General features: G+C 40.8%; 1 protein-coding gene across 3 annotated transcripts; it reads right to left on the bottom strand.

The window, feature by feature from the left end:
* Nucleotides 1-988: 988 nt before the first annotated feature.
* pex10 (peroxisomal biogenesis factor 10) lies at nucleotides 989-7,212 on the bottom strand. 3 transcript variants are annotated; one of them, XM_071533928.1, is made up of 6 exons: nucleotides 6,929-7,212; nucleotides 6,091-6,171; nucleotides 4,555-4,970; nucleotides 3,548-3,755; nucleotides 2,047-2,168; nucleotides 989-1,365 (listed from the first exon to the last, which is right to left on the bottom strand). In XM_071533928.1, exons 1-6 carry the CDS (start codon nucleotides 7,038-7,040, stop codon nucleotides 1,297-1,299), a joined length of 1,008 nt encoding a protein of 335 aa, XP_071390029.1. In that variant the 5' UTR covers nucleotides 7,041-7,212; the 3' UTR covers nucleotides 989-1,296. The 3 variants fall into 3 exon arrangements, with proteins under 3 accessions (XP_071390029.1, XP_071390032.1, XP_071390030.1); XM_071533931.1 differs by having other exon boundaries at nucleotides 2,047-2,166; nucleotides 3,552-3,755; XM_071533929.1 differs by having other exon boundaries at nucleotides 2,047-2,182; nucleotides 3,583-3,755.
* Between the last annotated feature and the right edge of the window lie 10,464 nt (nucleotides 7,213-17,676).

Here is a 17,676-nt window from a genome sequence, read left to right as displayed (position 1 = left end):
AAAGCAGCATTTATTTTATTAGATTTTCAACTTTGGGAATTGGTCCACACTGCTTGCCACTGCCCACTGCGGTGTATTTTGGTGGAAGACTGTGGGAATAACAGGCGAATCAATTTAAAAGTTGACATAATGTTCTCTCCATACCAGAGACTGACAGAGCTACCATTAATCAGGGTTCCTACACATTTTCAATTAAAAAATTCCATACTTTTTCCAGACCTTGATTTGTTTTGAAGATTTTGTCTGGTGTTCAATATGATTTACGCAGATAGACATCTTGCCCCTGCTAACTAGGTCATATCACTGTATAGATGGAGATTGTTCTTCACAGCGACAAATATCAGAATATGTGAGATGATTAGCAGGGTTCCTACATTTGATTTTGGTCTGTATTTGATATAATGCATGCTGACAGCGGCTGGGTAATAAGAGCGTCCCTCTATCTGAACATTATTCTTCACATCAACAAAAACTGTGGACTCAAAGTGGCTCTACAACAACATAAAAGCTAGAATTATGTGTGTATCAGACCTGAACCGCAACATTTACCATACTTTTCCAGACATTTTTTCAAATTCCCAAACTATTCAAGACCTGGAAATTATCAAATTCATTTTGAATACTTTTCCAGACTTTCCAGACCTGAGTAGGAACCCTGATTAATGTTACTTACGGTAATGTTAGCTTAATGTTAGATTAATGTCTAAGCAAAATGGTCACATACTGTAGCTATTTGCTGACATGCCTAGAAGCAAATCACTGTCATTTTACTTGGATAAATGCCAAACATGCTTGTTTCAACTACTTGAATGTCAACTGACTGCTTGACACTTGTATGCTAGTCGTTGACGAATGTCACACACAAGAATGGAAAACATCAGTATTTAAATAAATCAAACCACATAACACACATGCTAGGAGAAATTGTTGGATATTTTCTGCATTTTATTACAATGTCTTTGTTGTAAGCGTAAATTAACAGCATTATTTACACAATTAGACTGATACAATCCAACGTTCAACAACAATGAAGAACTTTCCTCAAATAAGCAAAATAATTAAATTAGAAAGAATTAAGAGAACATGCTCAATGCTTCCCTCTATAATTTTCTATAATAATCTTAGCCCTAGTATTGGCAGTATATTTTCCATGTGACTGCTGGAAAAAAGTTGTTGATGTCTTCATATGTTCCTGAGTGGCGTTATTAAAAATGCAATATAGTCCAAGATCAATTTGCATTTTTTGAATGCATGACATGCCAGCATGCCACGTCTGTAGTATTTGGTGTTGTCGGCCTAGTCGTAATTCCTCAGGTATACAAGTCTATGAGGCTGGAACTTCTCACGGCACAGGGGGCACTCTGTCTGAAATAAGCAAAACACAAAAGCGTTTATTACATGGGATATCGGCTTATAGCTTTCAAGTGGATTTTTACAATTTATAATTATTCCTAGTGGAGTCTGCACAGAGTCAGCTGGAGATATCAGAGCTTGTTTTCCTACCTTAAGCAGAAGCCATTTGCTGTGCGTTCTTGTCCAATATAAAAAGGAATTCCCCAGACTTGAAAATAGCCTGAGCTGAATAATCCATCACAGTAAACACAAATCCTTAATTTGGTTGTGTTAAAGTTTCTGTTTTATCGTTTTCATCGTGCCTGTGTTGAGTTTTTTTCATATAAGTGTGCACATTATATTACACTCTGCTTACTTGACACCCACAGTAAGAAATGGAAGTCTCTGCCAGGAAATAATCCCTCGTATGTCAACCTTTCATTTGACACAGAAATGTTTGTATTTGAAAAACCAGTGAATGTTCAAATACTGAATTTGATGCGGCATGCATTGCAAAATGATTGGGGAGAATATAAAACTAGTTGTAGACAGTAGTAAATGAGATATTAGTCTAAACAACATCGGTATTGTCGCTTAGATCAAAATGTTTGGTACAGAATGAGTGATACTAAAGTCATTAGTCTCACAGTCATATGGTATGACAGTTATATCATGGAGTAACTCGTGCTACTCACAATAGCAGCTAAGCCTAACCTTGGTGTTGCACCATTCGGTGATGCACTCCCAGCAGAAGAGGTGGCCACAGGGGGTGGAGGTGGAGTGCCTCCTCTCCTCGAGGCAAAGGATACAGCGGGCGGCCCGGGGGCAGGAGCTCTCTGCATGCTGGGGACTGGATGTAGACACAAAGCAAGGAGCTGATCATTAAAAGTAAAGTCATGTAGGTCAGTTTACTACAATGCCTCCATTAAACGCTCCAACAGTTCTTGAAGTGGTCTCTTCGGTGCTTCTGGATAAACTGTGAGGTGTGGAAATCTTGACCACATTACCATCAGTGTCCAAAATGAACTTTTTGGCTCACATGCCAAGGGGCTGGTAAACAAAAAGAAAATCACCTGACAATTTTTTTTTTTACAGACATTTATTTATATATTTAGAAATATGTCATCCTGCTTGTCAAAGCTATTTCATGTACAGAACCAGGTACTGTGTGAAACATTCAACAACATTCAGACAAAAGCAGAGTTTTCATTTAATCTAAAACTTGCTCACTCGCTTATAAATAGGGCAAGGCATCGTTTGATTTTTGTTTTTTCCGGTATCTTGATTTCGATACTGGTGCCAAATCAATATTTCTTTCGGGTAGTTTTCATGAGGAAATTGTAGGTTCTGGTTTGTGAGTGCGCAAACTAGAAGTGTGAGTAAGCGCAGCGTATGGGGAGGCTTTTATTTTGAAGTTCTGCTTCCATGCGCAAGATGCGTTTACACTGGGAAAGACCTTGGCTAGTACAGAGCCATACAGAAAACTGTCTTTTCTCCATACTTTGTTTTTACATCGCCATCAATACATTGCGGGGAGAGAGACAGGACCCACACACATCATCCCAGTAAGTCAAATCGATTAGTTGTCAACTATTAATCTATTAATCGCCAACTATTTTGATAATCGATTAATTGGTTTGAGTAATTTTTTAAGAAAAACAAGTCAAAATTCTCTGATTCCAGATTGTTAAATGTGAATATTTTCTGGTTTCTTTACTCCTCTATGACAGTAAACTGATTATCTTTGGGCTGTGGACAAAACAAGACATTTGAGGCTGCACCAAGTTATTTTAGTGCTGCGTTTGTGTTGTGCGTGAAGTATTGAAAATTGGCACTGTTTACCTCATGTACCACATGTTTCGGTACCGTCGTGATTCAGTCGCTACTATTGGCACCGACCTCCGGCACCCAGCCCTACTTATAAAATCGATCTTTTTTTTTTGTCTTTGTCACACCTCATGGGAATAATATTAAGTTTCAACTAATGTTAGGTTAGTTAACCATCCAAGACATTGTTTTGCTTTGATGTGACTGGCTCACGGTCAGAGGGACAAATTTTACCAACATTTAGCACCTGGCTGATGGTCATTTTGGAACCTGCAGCAAGAAGCTACTGGTCAAAAAAGGGTACAGCTCTAGGATTTGCATGTTGTGAATCAAATACAACCCTGGGACAAATCTGAAAGACTATACCCCTGCAGAACGCGCCAAATGCCTACAGTCGCTTTCGGTCTGGCCCTGGTACTGTACCTGGGGGTGAGATTCCTGTAGAGCTTCCACTCCTGCCTGGCTCTCTGTCTCTGCCTGAAGTTGTTGAGCTGCAGAACCACGGTAATGACCAGCTGGATGAGCGATACAAAGCCCAGTATCCTGTAGCTAGTCCTGATGGCCCGGTCATCACTGCTCATGCCCAACACATGCAGCTAGGGGAGAAACGACAATATATTAGCTTGCAATAACCTACAGTGATATCATTCCTAAAGGCAGTGGTTCAGGGGTTCACTAGAACTTTTCCGAAGTAGAGAATGTAGAAGAATGACTGTTCTAATCATAGGTTTCATTCTCATCAATATGATCACCCCATGTACAGTGTAGACCAGTGATTCTCAACCTTTTTGATATCAAGGACCCTAATTTAGTCCACATTAGAGCCACGGACCCCCATTTGATGAGATTCTGTCTCTCGGATCCAAATCTGAGAATATTTTGATTGTTCGGTATGATTTTGTCCGGAATTCCATGACTGTCTTTCTTGTAGGTAGAGAGATAACAGTGAAACTATGATCAAAATAGTCATTCCTTTACATTCTCTAATTGTGTTAACTTCTTGAAGTGAATGAATGAATGAATGAAATAATGGTGAACTTGAATAATTCGTCAATTTGCTGGGGACCCCCTGGAACCCCCTCAAGGACCCCTGGTGGTCCCCAGACCCCACGTTGAGAACCACTGCTGTAGACAATTGCACAATTCAATACTAAATCAACAACTAAAATGTTCCCATATGGGTCCCTGGGACTAAATGTTATCAAATGGAGGTTGATGGCCCTAACGTAGATCTTTTGATTAAAGGGAAGCTGTGACATTTTCAAATTTGGTCTTACGTTTCACTTCAACAGGCAAACAAACTCTAAACTAGCTGTAACTATCTGCTTTCTATCAGGACTGCTAATGACACCCGGTAAATGGGTCAAATTGTCCAACATAGAATAAAACACCTACATAGCTGACACTGGCCGACCTCTTGGACAGGTGATAGAAAGCCCCGTGGATGTAGAACAGAGCCACGTGGACTCGGTGGAAGAGGGCCAGGCCCTGCTGGAGGGCGAACACCGCCGGTACCGCCGCCCTCCTCTGGTGCTCCGACAGCAGGCCCACCGCCCTCCGGACGCCGCTCCTCAGCCACGATCCCGGACTCCAAGGCCCGGATGAGGCCGCTCGCCGCCGACCGCCCCCGCCCCGGTCCTCCTCCCCGGCTTCCAGCTCGTTCTCGAGGCACACCAGGACCTTGTCCAGGAGGTACGGCACAAAGGTGTGGCCGAGGACCAGGAGGCCTCGTCTGAGCGGCGAGGGGATCCGACGTTTAGTGGGGTCCACTTGGACGATGTTGACGTACTCCTCGCCCAGGGTTTGGTAGCCTGGGGAGCACAGTGGACAGTGCCATGAGCGAGCCAAAGCTTTATTATTTGAGCTTTGTTATTTTATTATTATTATTACTACGATATTTTGCATGGTAATACATTACCTTTTCACAAGATGTTTTTGTTGTATCTCTGCTCTTATTAGCTAGCTTACTCCTCTCTATTGTGAAAATGTGACTTTATTATTTGTATCAATTACAGGCTACTGTAAGCTAGGGCTGAACGTTTTTGAAAAAATATCTAATGGCGATTATTTTGACTGATACTGCAATTGCGATATGATTTGCGATATTAGAGGGAATGATCATTTTTACATCATTATTCTCATTTTCATTGAAAAACGTATTAAAATGATTAAGGTGTGATTTTTGCGGGGATCTGTACCAAACAAAGATGTTTTCTTAAGTCTGTAGAATATGATGTGTAGGCCAGGACATCTCTGCAGCACCACAATATTTCATTTAAAATGGTATTTTGACACATTTCACCTTTAACAAATATTGCGCCTCCTGCGATTTGAAAATTGCATTAGGCCATATTGCGATTTCGATAAAATTTCGATTAATTGTTCAGCCCTAATATATATACCTTTTCACAAGATGATTTTGTGGTATCTCTGCTTATTAGCTAGCTTACTCCTCTCTATTGTGAAAATGTGACTTTATTATTTGTATCAATTACAGGCTACTGCAAGCTAACTATGCTTCTCTAGCAATTGTTTTAAAACAGAGTTGACAAAGTCCTTAAACAATCAAATGAGAGCAAACATCAAACTCAAAGTAAATGAAAGCCAAGTAAAATAACAAACCGCAACAGGGTAAAGGGATAAAATCTGTAATGTCACACAATATGTAAAAACAATAGGATAAAATGCATCATATAAAAGCAAGTCTATAAAAATAAGTTTGAAGAACCAGACCTAATCATACTTTAATGATCAGTAAAATCTTAAAACCAACTCTAATAACATAATAATAAATAAAATGTGAGTCAAATCTCCTGTTGATCATGTCATAATGTGACAGAGGACAACAGGCAGGCTTGCTCCTGAAGACCACAACGTGTCCATTGCAAGTTTTCTCCAATGTAAAGATTAATAAAAAGGTATGGTAACTACCTGAGAATGTAGTCAAAACATAGTATGCAAGGTCTGACAACAGTTCTATCTCTTTCCTCCAGTCCAGCCATCTCTTGGATCCTACAGGAAGGGAAAAAGGGTTAATAAAGTTTAATTTTAAGAAAAAGTAAAGGTAAGCAGCTTAGGGGAAACTAGAGCCATGATATGTGCCATTCTGTCGTTGACATTCATGCAGTTAAAATAAACAGGTTTGGTGTTTCCCAAATAAAACTAGTGCTTTTTGCTTCCATGCATATCAATAATAGCTACAATATGTGACCAGCTACCACACTGCTAGCTAAGTAAACTAATATTACCATCCGAAAAGTAACTAACGGTAAATCAGCCCCGATACGTGAATGAAGAGAACGTGACACCAAGCTCCGTTACAAAATCTGCCAGTTTAGTGTTGCCGGTAGAACATTACTTACAGCCTATTACGAATCAATAACATTCAATGTTCAATTCGGCGTACATCTAATATACCAAGCAGCATGTATTTAAATACAACTTCAACTTTTAGATTCGGTTTACTCTCAGTCTTCCACCAAAATACATTTGGACAGCGGTAGCGAGCAATGTGAATTCATTCTAAAAATTGAGATTTTATTGAAAAGAAGTGCTGCTTGGTGTATTTGATGTATGCCGAACTGAAAGGTGTCTGGTTTCTATCCGGAAAAAGTCTTTAAAATGTTTTAGGAGGTGTGTTTATTTGTCTGTAAGCGAGGGAACATAAAAACTGCTAACTTTTGGAATGGCGTTTGGTACGTATCCGCGAATAGCATAGCGGAGACATTGACCGATAATTTGGCAGTGTGTTTAATATGAGCAGACTTACCTGCAAGTGTCTGAAAAGCCTCGTTGGCGTTATTTCTCAGGAAGGTTTGATAATGTTCGTCCTTTTGACTGGACCGAATCAACTGGGCTTGGTTTGCTGGGACGAGAGGCATTGCAAGCTAACATCAGCTGCTAATTATTTGAAGTTGCAGTGTACACACAGAGTAAACATGTTAGTTTTAATGAAAACGGAGTAATAATGTCCAGCTGTCCAAATGTTTTCAGATAGCTCATTGAAGCTTCAGAAATGTTGCTTCTATATTTTCCTAAACTAACTGTATCAATTCATTCCATAGGAAGTTATGATTATCAGTCCCAAAAAAACCCACCAGTGTCAAGTCAGCCAGAATAAAAAATAGGACTTCCGGTCATAGCCTTAAAAATAAAACCCTTATTGACCAACGTGTCAAGTTTTTTTTTTTCTTTTTGAGTACTACAAAGTACAGAACTGAAGGTAACGGATTAATAAAGGAGGACTCTGCAGTAAATGAAAACACTGTTTTTGCTTTTTTACGATTACCCACATAATCCTTCTTCCAGGAGTGACACATTCTAGGCTTTTATTTTGAAGGTAACATCGCCTCCATTCCGACACGATTCTAGTGAACTCTGGTTAGCTTGACGCATCTCCAGGAAAACAAACTGATGCTGATACCAACCTGATGGCAGCTACAGCGCCGCTTGCTGGTCGGGGGTATTACAACTCCACTTTCCTTTGACGTCGGCTAGAAAGGGACAATAAAGTCAAAGCTTACTGGGCTGTATTTTCTTGTAATGTGCAGCTCTTGCCTCTCCCAATCCATTTCCTGTTACTGATAAGAAGACATTTGCAAGGGAGATGGGAGGTCATCCCATAATAATATCCCATAATAATACGTGAGCTTAAAGATGAACGCATATTTATGCAATTTATATCTTAACCATAACCATCCTGCGCATGTTTTTCATGTGATCTCATTTTCATTTAACCCTAGTCTCAATGAGATCAAGATCTGTTTTTCAAAGCAATCAGAAACATCATAGAACTGATAATGTAATAGCTGTTTTGATAGTGTAATAATTGGTCAAAATGTAATCAAATGTCCTTCTGAATGGGTTGAAAATGTATTAAAACCTGTTCATGTGATAAGTTACCAGATAATGTAGTGACATCAGAGTGATATTTTACAATTATTTTAAGAAGTTGCAACTCTTAATAATGTAATAATTACAGGTCAGTGTAATCCTGTAGATGATTTCATGATCAGCTTTTGTTACATTTTGACTCATTTTAGAGATTTTTGACATGTTATTCACATCCAGCAGCTATTACATTATCAGTTACTGCTGTAAGTGGGTTAAGTGCATTCATTCATCGCCCCGGCACTCCGCTGTAATCTACCTGAAAAGCTGCAGAACCAGTTTCTTTGTCTCCTCAGCGCTGCTCCCTGAGCCAGCTAGGTGTACTATAACCGCTATAGTGAACATCTCTTCACAAGTCCACTGATATCCACCCATTTACAGCGTCCTTTCTCCACAGATACCAAACCCTTGGAACAGTCTGGACAGAAACCTTAAAGGGGCCGACCGTCCGACAGACCAGGAAGTTGAACTTTGCCCGCAGTTTGAGAGGAGGAGGTGGGGTTTTCCTTCCCTTCTCCTCCTCCCTTGAAGTTTTACGCTACTTGTGACTGAGATGGAGGTTTGATGGTGTGGGGAGCGCTCGCTTCTTGGACTAAACCACTCAGGACCACGGGGGGAGAGTATAGAAAGGTAAGTCACAGCTTAACTACCTGTATGTATAGTGTGTGTGTGTGTACCTGCAGGCTTCAGAGGTCTAAGAACTAACCGTGCTACTTGTTGGCCGAGCCGGCTTCAATCTCGGTTTTGACCCATAAGGGTTTTTGAAAGCCGATACTGATCTTTCTGGATCAAAGCTGCTGAAAAAGCCGATATTTTGTGCTGATATTCAACATATTCAAATTTCACCATTTGCATGCCAAAGTCACTCCCCCGACAAATCCAAGTATTCCGTGTTTAACCCTGAATTTCATTCTTATCAGGGTGGAAAAGCCTCTGAAAGAGCATTTAGACCATGATGGGACACTAAAACTCTCCACTGAACTCCCCATTGGACAGGACAGGATCTTCCTTGTAAAAGAGAAACTTGTTCTCAGTGGGATTTTCTACTAAAACAAAGCTTAAATAAAATAAATAAATAAATGGAACCCAGGATATTCAGTATTCAGATATTCTCGGAAGCCTCTGAAACAGCATTTAGACCAAAGGCATTCATCATTTGACACAAAATATTGATTTAAAATGATTTTCATGAGTTAAAGTAACTGACAAGCTTCCACCAAAAAAAAAAAATCGAAAATCAAACTGCATCATATCCATTAGAGGTGGATGACGCTGACTGGACCAGATCCCATTTTTGACCATCCTTTAAGGACCCCACAGAGACAGACAGACACACACACACACACACACTCTCTCTCTCTCTCTCTCTCTCTCATAAATGCTGCTTCCCTTACATCAGTGCTTCTCAAAGTGGGGTCCGGTGATTCTCCACAGGTCATTCAAGCAGTTCCAGGGGTCCTTGAAAGGGTTCCAGGGATGCTTTGGGAGGTTCCAGGGGTCTTTGCGGTGATGTCAGTGGTCCTTGAGGGGGTTCAGCAGGTCCTTGTGGGGGGGGGGGGGGTTGCATGGGTCCTTGAGGCGGTTCCAGGGGTCCTTGAAAGGGGTTCCAGGAGTCCTTGAGAGGGTTCCAGGGGTCGTCAAACAGGTCCCAGGGGTCTTTGAAGGGGTTCCAAGGGTCCTTGAGAGGGTTCCAGGGATGCTTAAGGGGGTTCCAGGGGTCTTCAAACAGGTCCCAGGGGTCTTTGAAGGGGTTCCAAGGGTCCTTGGGGAGTTGGGGTCCCCAGCAAAATGAGGAATAGTTTAATTTCACTGGTTTAATTCAGTAGAAATTATTCCAGTTACAGAATTTCTGAGAATGACTATTGTAATCATATATTTCACTCTATGTACAGTGCAGACAGTTCTACACTTCAATACCAAATCAACAACTAAAATCTTTCCACATACTATAGATCCCTGGGAATAATGCTGCATTTGCATGCTAATTGGAAGTACTTTTCTCCACGTTGTGAAGTCACACACCCGACTTTCTTTGTGTGCTTTTCGTTTGGAAATAGAAAGAAACATGGAGGTGATTAAACATCTGATTTATGTCTGGTTGCTCATTTCTTAAAAAACACCCATGCAAGCGTTACCAGTACCTGTGAGAGAATGAGGAGGAAAGAAGACGCATGAGGTGATAAGGTCATCGCAATGTGGCCAATTTGTGTACCATCTATATAGAATCAGGATTTGCTCAACTTTAGTGCCCGACTAGGGGGGACATTCAAGTGGTACTTCCTAGTGGGGAAGTTGTATATCTCAAAATGTCAAAAACATATGCACAACAAATCTGATTAAGCCTGTAGGATAATGTGGCCTATTTTGGTGTCCGTGACATGAAAACATTAGAGAAGCCCTGACTTTGAGTGCAATGTTCCACTCAGACTGTTTGAAGACAGGGAATAGGCATGGTACCATATGACTTTTTATGAGGCCATCACGTAAAACAAACAGCAGTTTGTTTGGTGCTGATAGGACTGTGCATATGCAGCCTGGCTGTATGAGTTGTATGAAGACAAGCACTCCATGCAACTTGGTCAAAAATTAGGCTTCTTAAGGCGAGGCACCACAGCTTAATGGGGAAAAAATACATATTTTCATTCAATCAGACACAAATAGACACATTTTGTTTCCAGCACCTTGGCATAGGCTTTCCCAGGGAGGCTAAACTGTGTGATTCCACAATATTAGGAACACACCCTTCGGTCCCTTTTTTTGAAAATGGGGACCATCAGAGCCTTCAGCATTTCAGGACAAATCTCGTCCATCCCTGATGCCTTGACACTGATCAGCTTTCTAACTACCTCAATGAACTCTGCCGAGGAGATGGGCTGTCACCCCCTGAATCTTCCAGCTCTGCTTCTTGTCCGGAGGGCATTTCTATTGGACCATCGATTGGATGGCCTCTGCTGAGAAAAGCCTGGGTGATATCCTGCCTTCCCCACCTGAGTTGCCAAATGGTCTTCCAGAAACTCTTTGAGGCCGTCTGAAACTCATCTTCCATAGCCTCTTCCATCCTTTCTGGCCTGCTAGTACCTCTCTGCCAACCAGGCCCGGAGAGCCTCTTTCTTCAGATTGACAGCTCACCCTCACCGCCGGTGTCCACCAGCAGGTTCTTGGGTTGCTGCTATGACAAGTACCGACCACCTTCTGGCCACAGCTCCTTGCTGGTGCTTCCACACAACAGAAACTCCAACTGTGCAGCAGCCAGTCAGGGGCCTCTCACCCTGTTTAACTCCTGAGTAGGAGAGAGACCACCCCTATCAAGAAGTTTGGCTCCAGTGCCAATGCTGTGCATAGAGGTGAGCCCAGCTATATCTAGTTGATACCTCTCAACCTCATGCACCAGGTCAGGCTCCATCACCTCCAGAGAGCTATATATTTCACGTTCCAAGAGTCAATTTCTGTTGCCAAGGTCCACAATGCCTAGAATTTCTCTGCCTCTGCCCGACGGGCATTGCATCCGACCCCGACCCTTTGCTTTGCAATTGGTGAGCCCACAAGGTAATTGCCAGATGCTGCTTGTTCGGACTGTGCCTGGCCAAGCTATGAGGGTCATTCAGCCACCAGGCTTAAGCGCCACTGGAGTGAAGTGGGCCTCAGTGTCCCTGGTCTGGGCAACGCTGCTTTAGTTCTTGCTGCACTAGTCATAGAGGTTTTACTACAGTAGTTATAGGAACTAAATATTATATAAAAATTGACCAATTCAGCCAAAATTGACATTTGTACCAGTTGTGCTTTGCCATAAAGACCCCATGAAATTACATCTTCACTTCCTTGATTTGATGTATTTCCTGTTGAAACAGAATGTTATGGTGGGTCATTCAAATGTGTAAACCAATGGGATATCACTTAGGGAAAGAAAGGCCATTGTATTTGATGGGAGGGGCAAGACTGTTCAAAAATTTGATGGTGTTATTGGTTGGAATTTTTATTTACGCCTACTAGTGCAGCATGAAGCCACCACTGAAGATAATCTGTTTTCCAAGAAGTAAAAGTAATGGGAGTTCATTTCATAGGGACTTTAAGAGTATGTATATATGTGTGTGTGTGTGTGTGTGTGTGTGCATGATTGGGAAAGCTACTTTCAAAATGTATTTTGTAACAGGGGACCAATTGCCTCCTGAAAATTATGGTGATTAATGTCATCGACATAATTAGATGACTTTGTTACTTTGCCACCACAAATCCGTGCAGCTCTTTGAATTCACAGATTGCAGTGTGTGTGTTTGTGCATGTACTCTTCAGTAGCATAGCCCACCATTCATTACATTAGACAACCTAAAGCTGCTTAAACAGTAAGCAGAGGGAATAACAATTGTTAAGGTCGCTGAAGTACATAATGACCTACTGCAGCATATTCCCATATGTGAATGAAAGTGGCAGTAGGTTTGAACAAAACAAAACAAGATTTACATTCTGAGATGTAGAGATTACACATCTTTGAGTATGTCACGGAGGGAATATTATTAACCTATGACGTAAAAAAAAACCCTCTACTATCTCAGTGTCTCTATAACTTTGGAACATAATTCTTGACCTTTTCAGAGTTGCGATGTATTGCATTTTTCCACCAAACAATTTCTACATTTCATCTTGTGCATCTGGTTGTGAGTCTGAATGACCTTTTCAAGTACATTGGCCATGCTGACTCCCCTGAACAGACCGTTCAGCCATATAGAAAGGAAAACCAAATCTGACTTGGAAATGAGCCATAAGAAAACGTCCCTTTTGACTGTCAAATTGCTGTGGTTGGAGTTAAGTCTTGCATCTCCAGAGGAGGAATTTTTTAATCTTTATTTTGTTGGTAGATCCACGCTAGCTTTGCTGAGCAATACACGCTTCACACTGATAAGAATAGAAGGCTTTCAGGTGACATAATGCACTCTTTGGTGACCATGTTGAAGGTCCTCAGCACTTGGGCAAAAGCGGTTGAGAACAGCTGATTGCATTTCTAAATAGTAGCGACTTGTTTAATTTTTGTGTGGTTTTGTGTGATCATTTCATCACTGATACAGCTGATCAATTTTGTGTTTAGATAATGTCAGTATGCGAGTTACTTAGCTAACCACAGTGTCTGCTATCACTCTCTTCATCACGGTGTAGTAGAGCAGTGGTTCTCAACGTGGGGTCTGGGGACCACCAGGGGTCCTTGAGGGGGTTCCAGGGGGTCCCCAGCAAATTGATGAATTGTTAAACTTCACCATTATTTCATTTACAAGAAGTTAACACAATTAGAGAATGTAGAAGAAAATACTATTTTGATTATAGTTTCAGTTATCTCTCTATCTACAGAATACAGATAGTCATGGAATTCTGGACAAAATCATATCAATAAAAATATTCTTAGATTTGGGTCAGAGAGACCAAATCTCATCAAATGGGGGTCTGTGGCTCTAATGCGTACTACTCTAGGGGTCCTTGATATAAAAAAGGTTGAGAATCACTGTAGTAGAGCATGTCAACAGTTAGTTGCTTTGCTAAGTTAGCTTACTGGCTAGTTGTTAGCTAGCTAACAAACCAAAAATCAACAGTGTGTTCAGGTCAGACTCTTCTCAAGCTACAACTGTGAGTGTTTCGTTGTTGAGACTAGGGCTAAGACAGTTTACTGTCACAGTAAGCTAAATTTGGAAACAAATCTACCATATGAGACTATTCACTTAACATCAGGGCATCCAGGACAGCATATGACCAAAAAATCACAATCATATACCAATATATTTCATCCTGTACTGTTTTCGCTTAAGTTTCTCATAAATTAACAATCCTCCATCTGTCTTTTTTAAAGTTTAATATCGCTTTTACCTTAACTTGTAATTGATTTTCTTCCAGTCCCTGCAAATGGATGATAGCGCACCTATTTTTGAGATTCAAAATTCGTATCCAATTCCGGACACTTACTTTCGGCCGTGTCGGTGTATTCAATATACTCGATATTAACCCTTTATTAACCCTTCCTGTACCTTCACAATGTTACAGATACTTGTAAGAAGTGCAGGCTATGTACTCAAAGCTCTTATTTTTCCATTTATCAGCCAATACCGACATGAAGTAACTGTCGCCCAAAGTGGGATTTAAGGCTTCCCGCTTCTTGTTCGTGACTAAGTTCGTAACTTAGTGTTTTATATGCTTAAATGTGCATAGATATTTATAAAATTTGATACCTAGTTTCTGAAATGTGTATGAATTTACGTCATTTAGCTTTCGGTTGGGAAATGCCGGTAAACACCGGAAATTGCGCGAGTGACCGAGTGGCCGGAATTGGATACAGTGTCCGGAATTGGATACAATTCCGTTACATCATTACTGAATTGACCTACGCGCACACTACCACTGTCTTTTTGAGGCATCTCTCTTTTTGTAGTCCAGTTGTTACATATTTAGCCATGATTAGCTTATGGCTAATTCTCCACTGGACCTTCATGATGGCATCAGCTGTAGATGCTGAGAGATGTGTGACACAACTGCAAAGCCTCACTTGTCCAGCGGCAACCTTCTACTGTTGGTCACTCAGTGGTAGAGGTTAAGTGCCTTGTGTAGGGGAAAAATGAGTCTCACCCTTGTGGGTCAAACTGAATGAGCAAAGGTTCAAGAGTCTTCTGTGGATTCTTTATTCAGACATGCATGGTTCAGTTCAGTGTTCCAGACAAGCAACAAAGAAGTGACAAAGAAAAGAGTGGAGACGGTCCACTTATATAGACCTGAGTAAACAACAACATAAATCTCGGCATAAAGCCAAACCCACAGTTCAAATTTCTTGACTCAAAGCCAAAACCCTCACCTAATATGGGACACACGGAAACACAGGTATGAATAGCATAAACTATTATTCACCTATAAGCACACTCAAAATCATTTCATAACCATATATAGCACACGTGCACGCATACATGCACTGATTACCTCACCATGGTATGTAGAGAAAAAAAGACACTCTACTCTGAGAACAAAGAACAAAAGAACAGAGTGTTATTCATAGAAAAAACACAGTATTCATTTTATTTCTTACACTTGCTCAAGAGCACTTTACTGGAGCATCCAGTAAATAAGCTGTAAATTCATCTATTTATTGTTTCCTTCCTATTCCCATTCCCATTTTTCACTTATTTCATTGTTGTACATATATATCATTTTTGGTATATTTACATTTAACACGTTTGCCTTGTTTTGTCTGTCTCAGTATGTTGTACTACTGTATGTTGTACATAATATTGTACACATTTTTGTTTGTCTGTCTGTTTGTTTGTCTGTTTGTTAGCAGGATAATTCAAAAAGTTATCAATGGATTTGCATGAAACTGCTGCAATGACCCAGTTTCCCCACTTGGATTGTTAAAGTTAGGAAGAGGCTAATTTTACAAAAGTGTGGCTAGTCATGAGACTATACAGAGAATATCATGCCTTCATATTATAGGGCAGATATTTTGCACATGCATATAAACCGTCAACAGGCTCAGAGCCAGTTTGCCCATCCTTAAGTAGGCTGGACTAAACACTCAGCCTAATCCACCTTTCCAGGTAAAGACCTTTCTACACTCTCTGTCTCTCTTGGTGTTGCCTTCACATGTTCTGTCTTTTCATTGATGCATTCAGGAGGAAACGCCCACTGTGGGACAAAGAGTCTTTCAAGTGGCAGGCTGCGTAATGCTGCATTCGTGTCATATGGGAAAGACGGTAGATACAAGCTTCCTACTGGAAAGTATCATTCACCTCAACTTTCAACTGGTAAAAACTGCTTGGGAACTCAGGGTTTGGTGATGGTCCATGATTACTTTGAAAAATGGAAATATCCATCATTAGGTGCAGGGAATGAAATAAAATCAAGAAAATGTACAATTTTCATCACTGTCATTATGTCATCACAACTCTTGCGATGTTTGGTGCGCTGTAAAACATGAACTCAAATGTATCATCACTAATTTCCTGTATGCAAAGTGTGAAAAAGCGTCTTTGATGGCTTCACCGTGTGAACACTTCCAAGCGCTTGCGTGGAACCGTCAAGATGTTCGGATTTTTTCGACATGACATGAAAGCAGCGTCACTCCTGCCAAGCCTCACAGTGATGTGAGGCTTTGGGAAAGTGGTGAAAGTGGGTGGATGTGAGCAGATTTGATGGTGTCAAAGGCTGTCTGCTAACCCTAAGCGTACATAGATACATAGAGTATGCATCTATCTGTCTCAGCCTTATCCTTATCCTTACTTGGCTTCATTACAAAAAATAGCAGGATTGACAAACACTCCATCTGATCCAACACTGACTACTTTCCTCATGTTGCCTCAGTCTGTTTCATCTGAGCTAGATCAACTTTACAAGAAGTACAATAATTGTGTATGTGTGTGTGTGTGTGTGTGACTTTGACTCCCGTGGCCAACACACCACTCAAACAAACACACTCTGTGAACTGCTGCTGGCCAACTGTATCACCCGACCTTGCCTCCTATTATTATGAAAGGGAGCATGGTTTGATGGGAAAAGCCGGTTCTGAATCCCTTTGTGGAGGCTTGTTTTTGGGCAGGGTGTTGGTTTTCAGCTCCGCGAGGGGGGATTTACCAGCAGTGAAACCCAGCACCTTACCTGGAATAAGACCTGTGAGATCGAAAAACAATCGAACCCCACTGGAAAGTGGGCTGTTGCTGCTGTCGGTGTTGTGCGTGGGTGTACATGCATTTGTTCAACAGACTGGAATTTTTTGAAATGAGTAAGCATTTGAAAGTATACAACAACCTCCCCCCAATACTGATACTGATATTGAAGCTACCGATAGCTGATATTTTGTGCCAAAATTCAATATCTTTCAACATGTGAAACCATGGCCTCACACAATTTCTTGAAATCGGCACAATGTCTTAAAATGCAAATAACGTGCTCCTCTGGCGGAATGAAATCTTCACATAATTCTGGGTTTCAGAGTTTGTGCTCATTTCATGAAATTTTGTGAGAATGTAGGATCTGTTGGGTAAAAGGGAAATTGTCATTCTTACTTGCCTAAGTACTGTACCTGTTAAATAGAGAAATTCTATACTTACTTTCATAACTCACCTGCTGTCAAACCTGTCGAAGAAATGTTGTAATTAACTTCATATAGAACCTATAATAGATAAATATATTTATATCTCAGAATTCTGACTTTATTTCTTCCACTTCTGACTTTATTTCTCAGAATTCTGACTTTTTTTTTCTCTCGCAAAAAAAAAGAAGTCATAATTCAGAGAAAAAAAAGTCAGAATTCAGAGAAATAAAGTCAGAATTCTGAGATAAAACGCCAGAACTGTGAGGAAAAAAAGTCAGAATTCGGAGAAATAAAGTCACAACTGCGAGGAATAAACTCTAAACAACTTTTCTTCCGTTGATGTGCAGGCGATGATGCCTTGCTGAATGGCAGGAAGTTGCTTTAATATTTAGCTGTGGAATTGGCTGAATCTGCCTCGAGCCTTTTCGCTGGAATCAGGTATAGTGCTGGTGAAAGCCTGTATTGTGAGGATCCCATTGTGGTCATAGGTGGGGAAAGGTAGAAGAAAGAGTCATTGTGTTAGTTTTCCTCTGAGCGGTGGCCTGTAACATCTGGCTTCTGGCAAAGATACTGTA

The sequence above is a fragment of the Centroberyx affinis genome, unplaced genomic scaffold, assembly GCF_046629955.1.
Source record: "Centroberyx affinis isolate AG114_WGS23_722 - 3 ecotype Tasmania unplaced genomic scaffold, CSIRO-AGI_Caff_v1 ptg002466l_1, whole genome shotgun sequence".
NCBI lineage: Eukaryota > Metazoa > Chordata > Actinopteri > Beryciformes > Berycidae > Centroberyx > Centroberyx affinis.
Note: the sequence above shows the minus strand (reverse complement) of the source record. Positions and strands in the feature narration are given on the sequence as shown.

Bases quoted from the DNA above. Each gene is read 5' to 3' on its own strand.
- pex10 (XM_071533928.1), bottom strand. From the start codon at position 7,040: ATGCCTCTCGTCCCAGCAAACCAAGCCCAGTTGATTCGGTCCAGTCAA. The intron at 2,169-3,547 runs GCATTTGGCGCG...CCCAGCATGCAG, and splicing joins CAGACCGAAAGCGACTGTAG to AGAGCTCCTGCCCCCGGGCC. The intron at 1,366-2,046 runs GTTAGGCTTAGC...TGCTTATTTCAG, and splicing joins CCGAATGGTGCAACACCAAG to ACAGAGTGCCCCCTGTGCCG.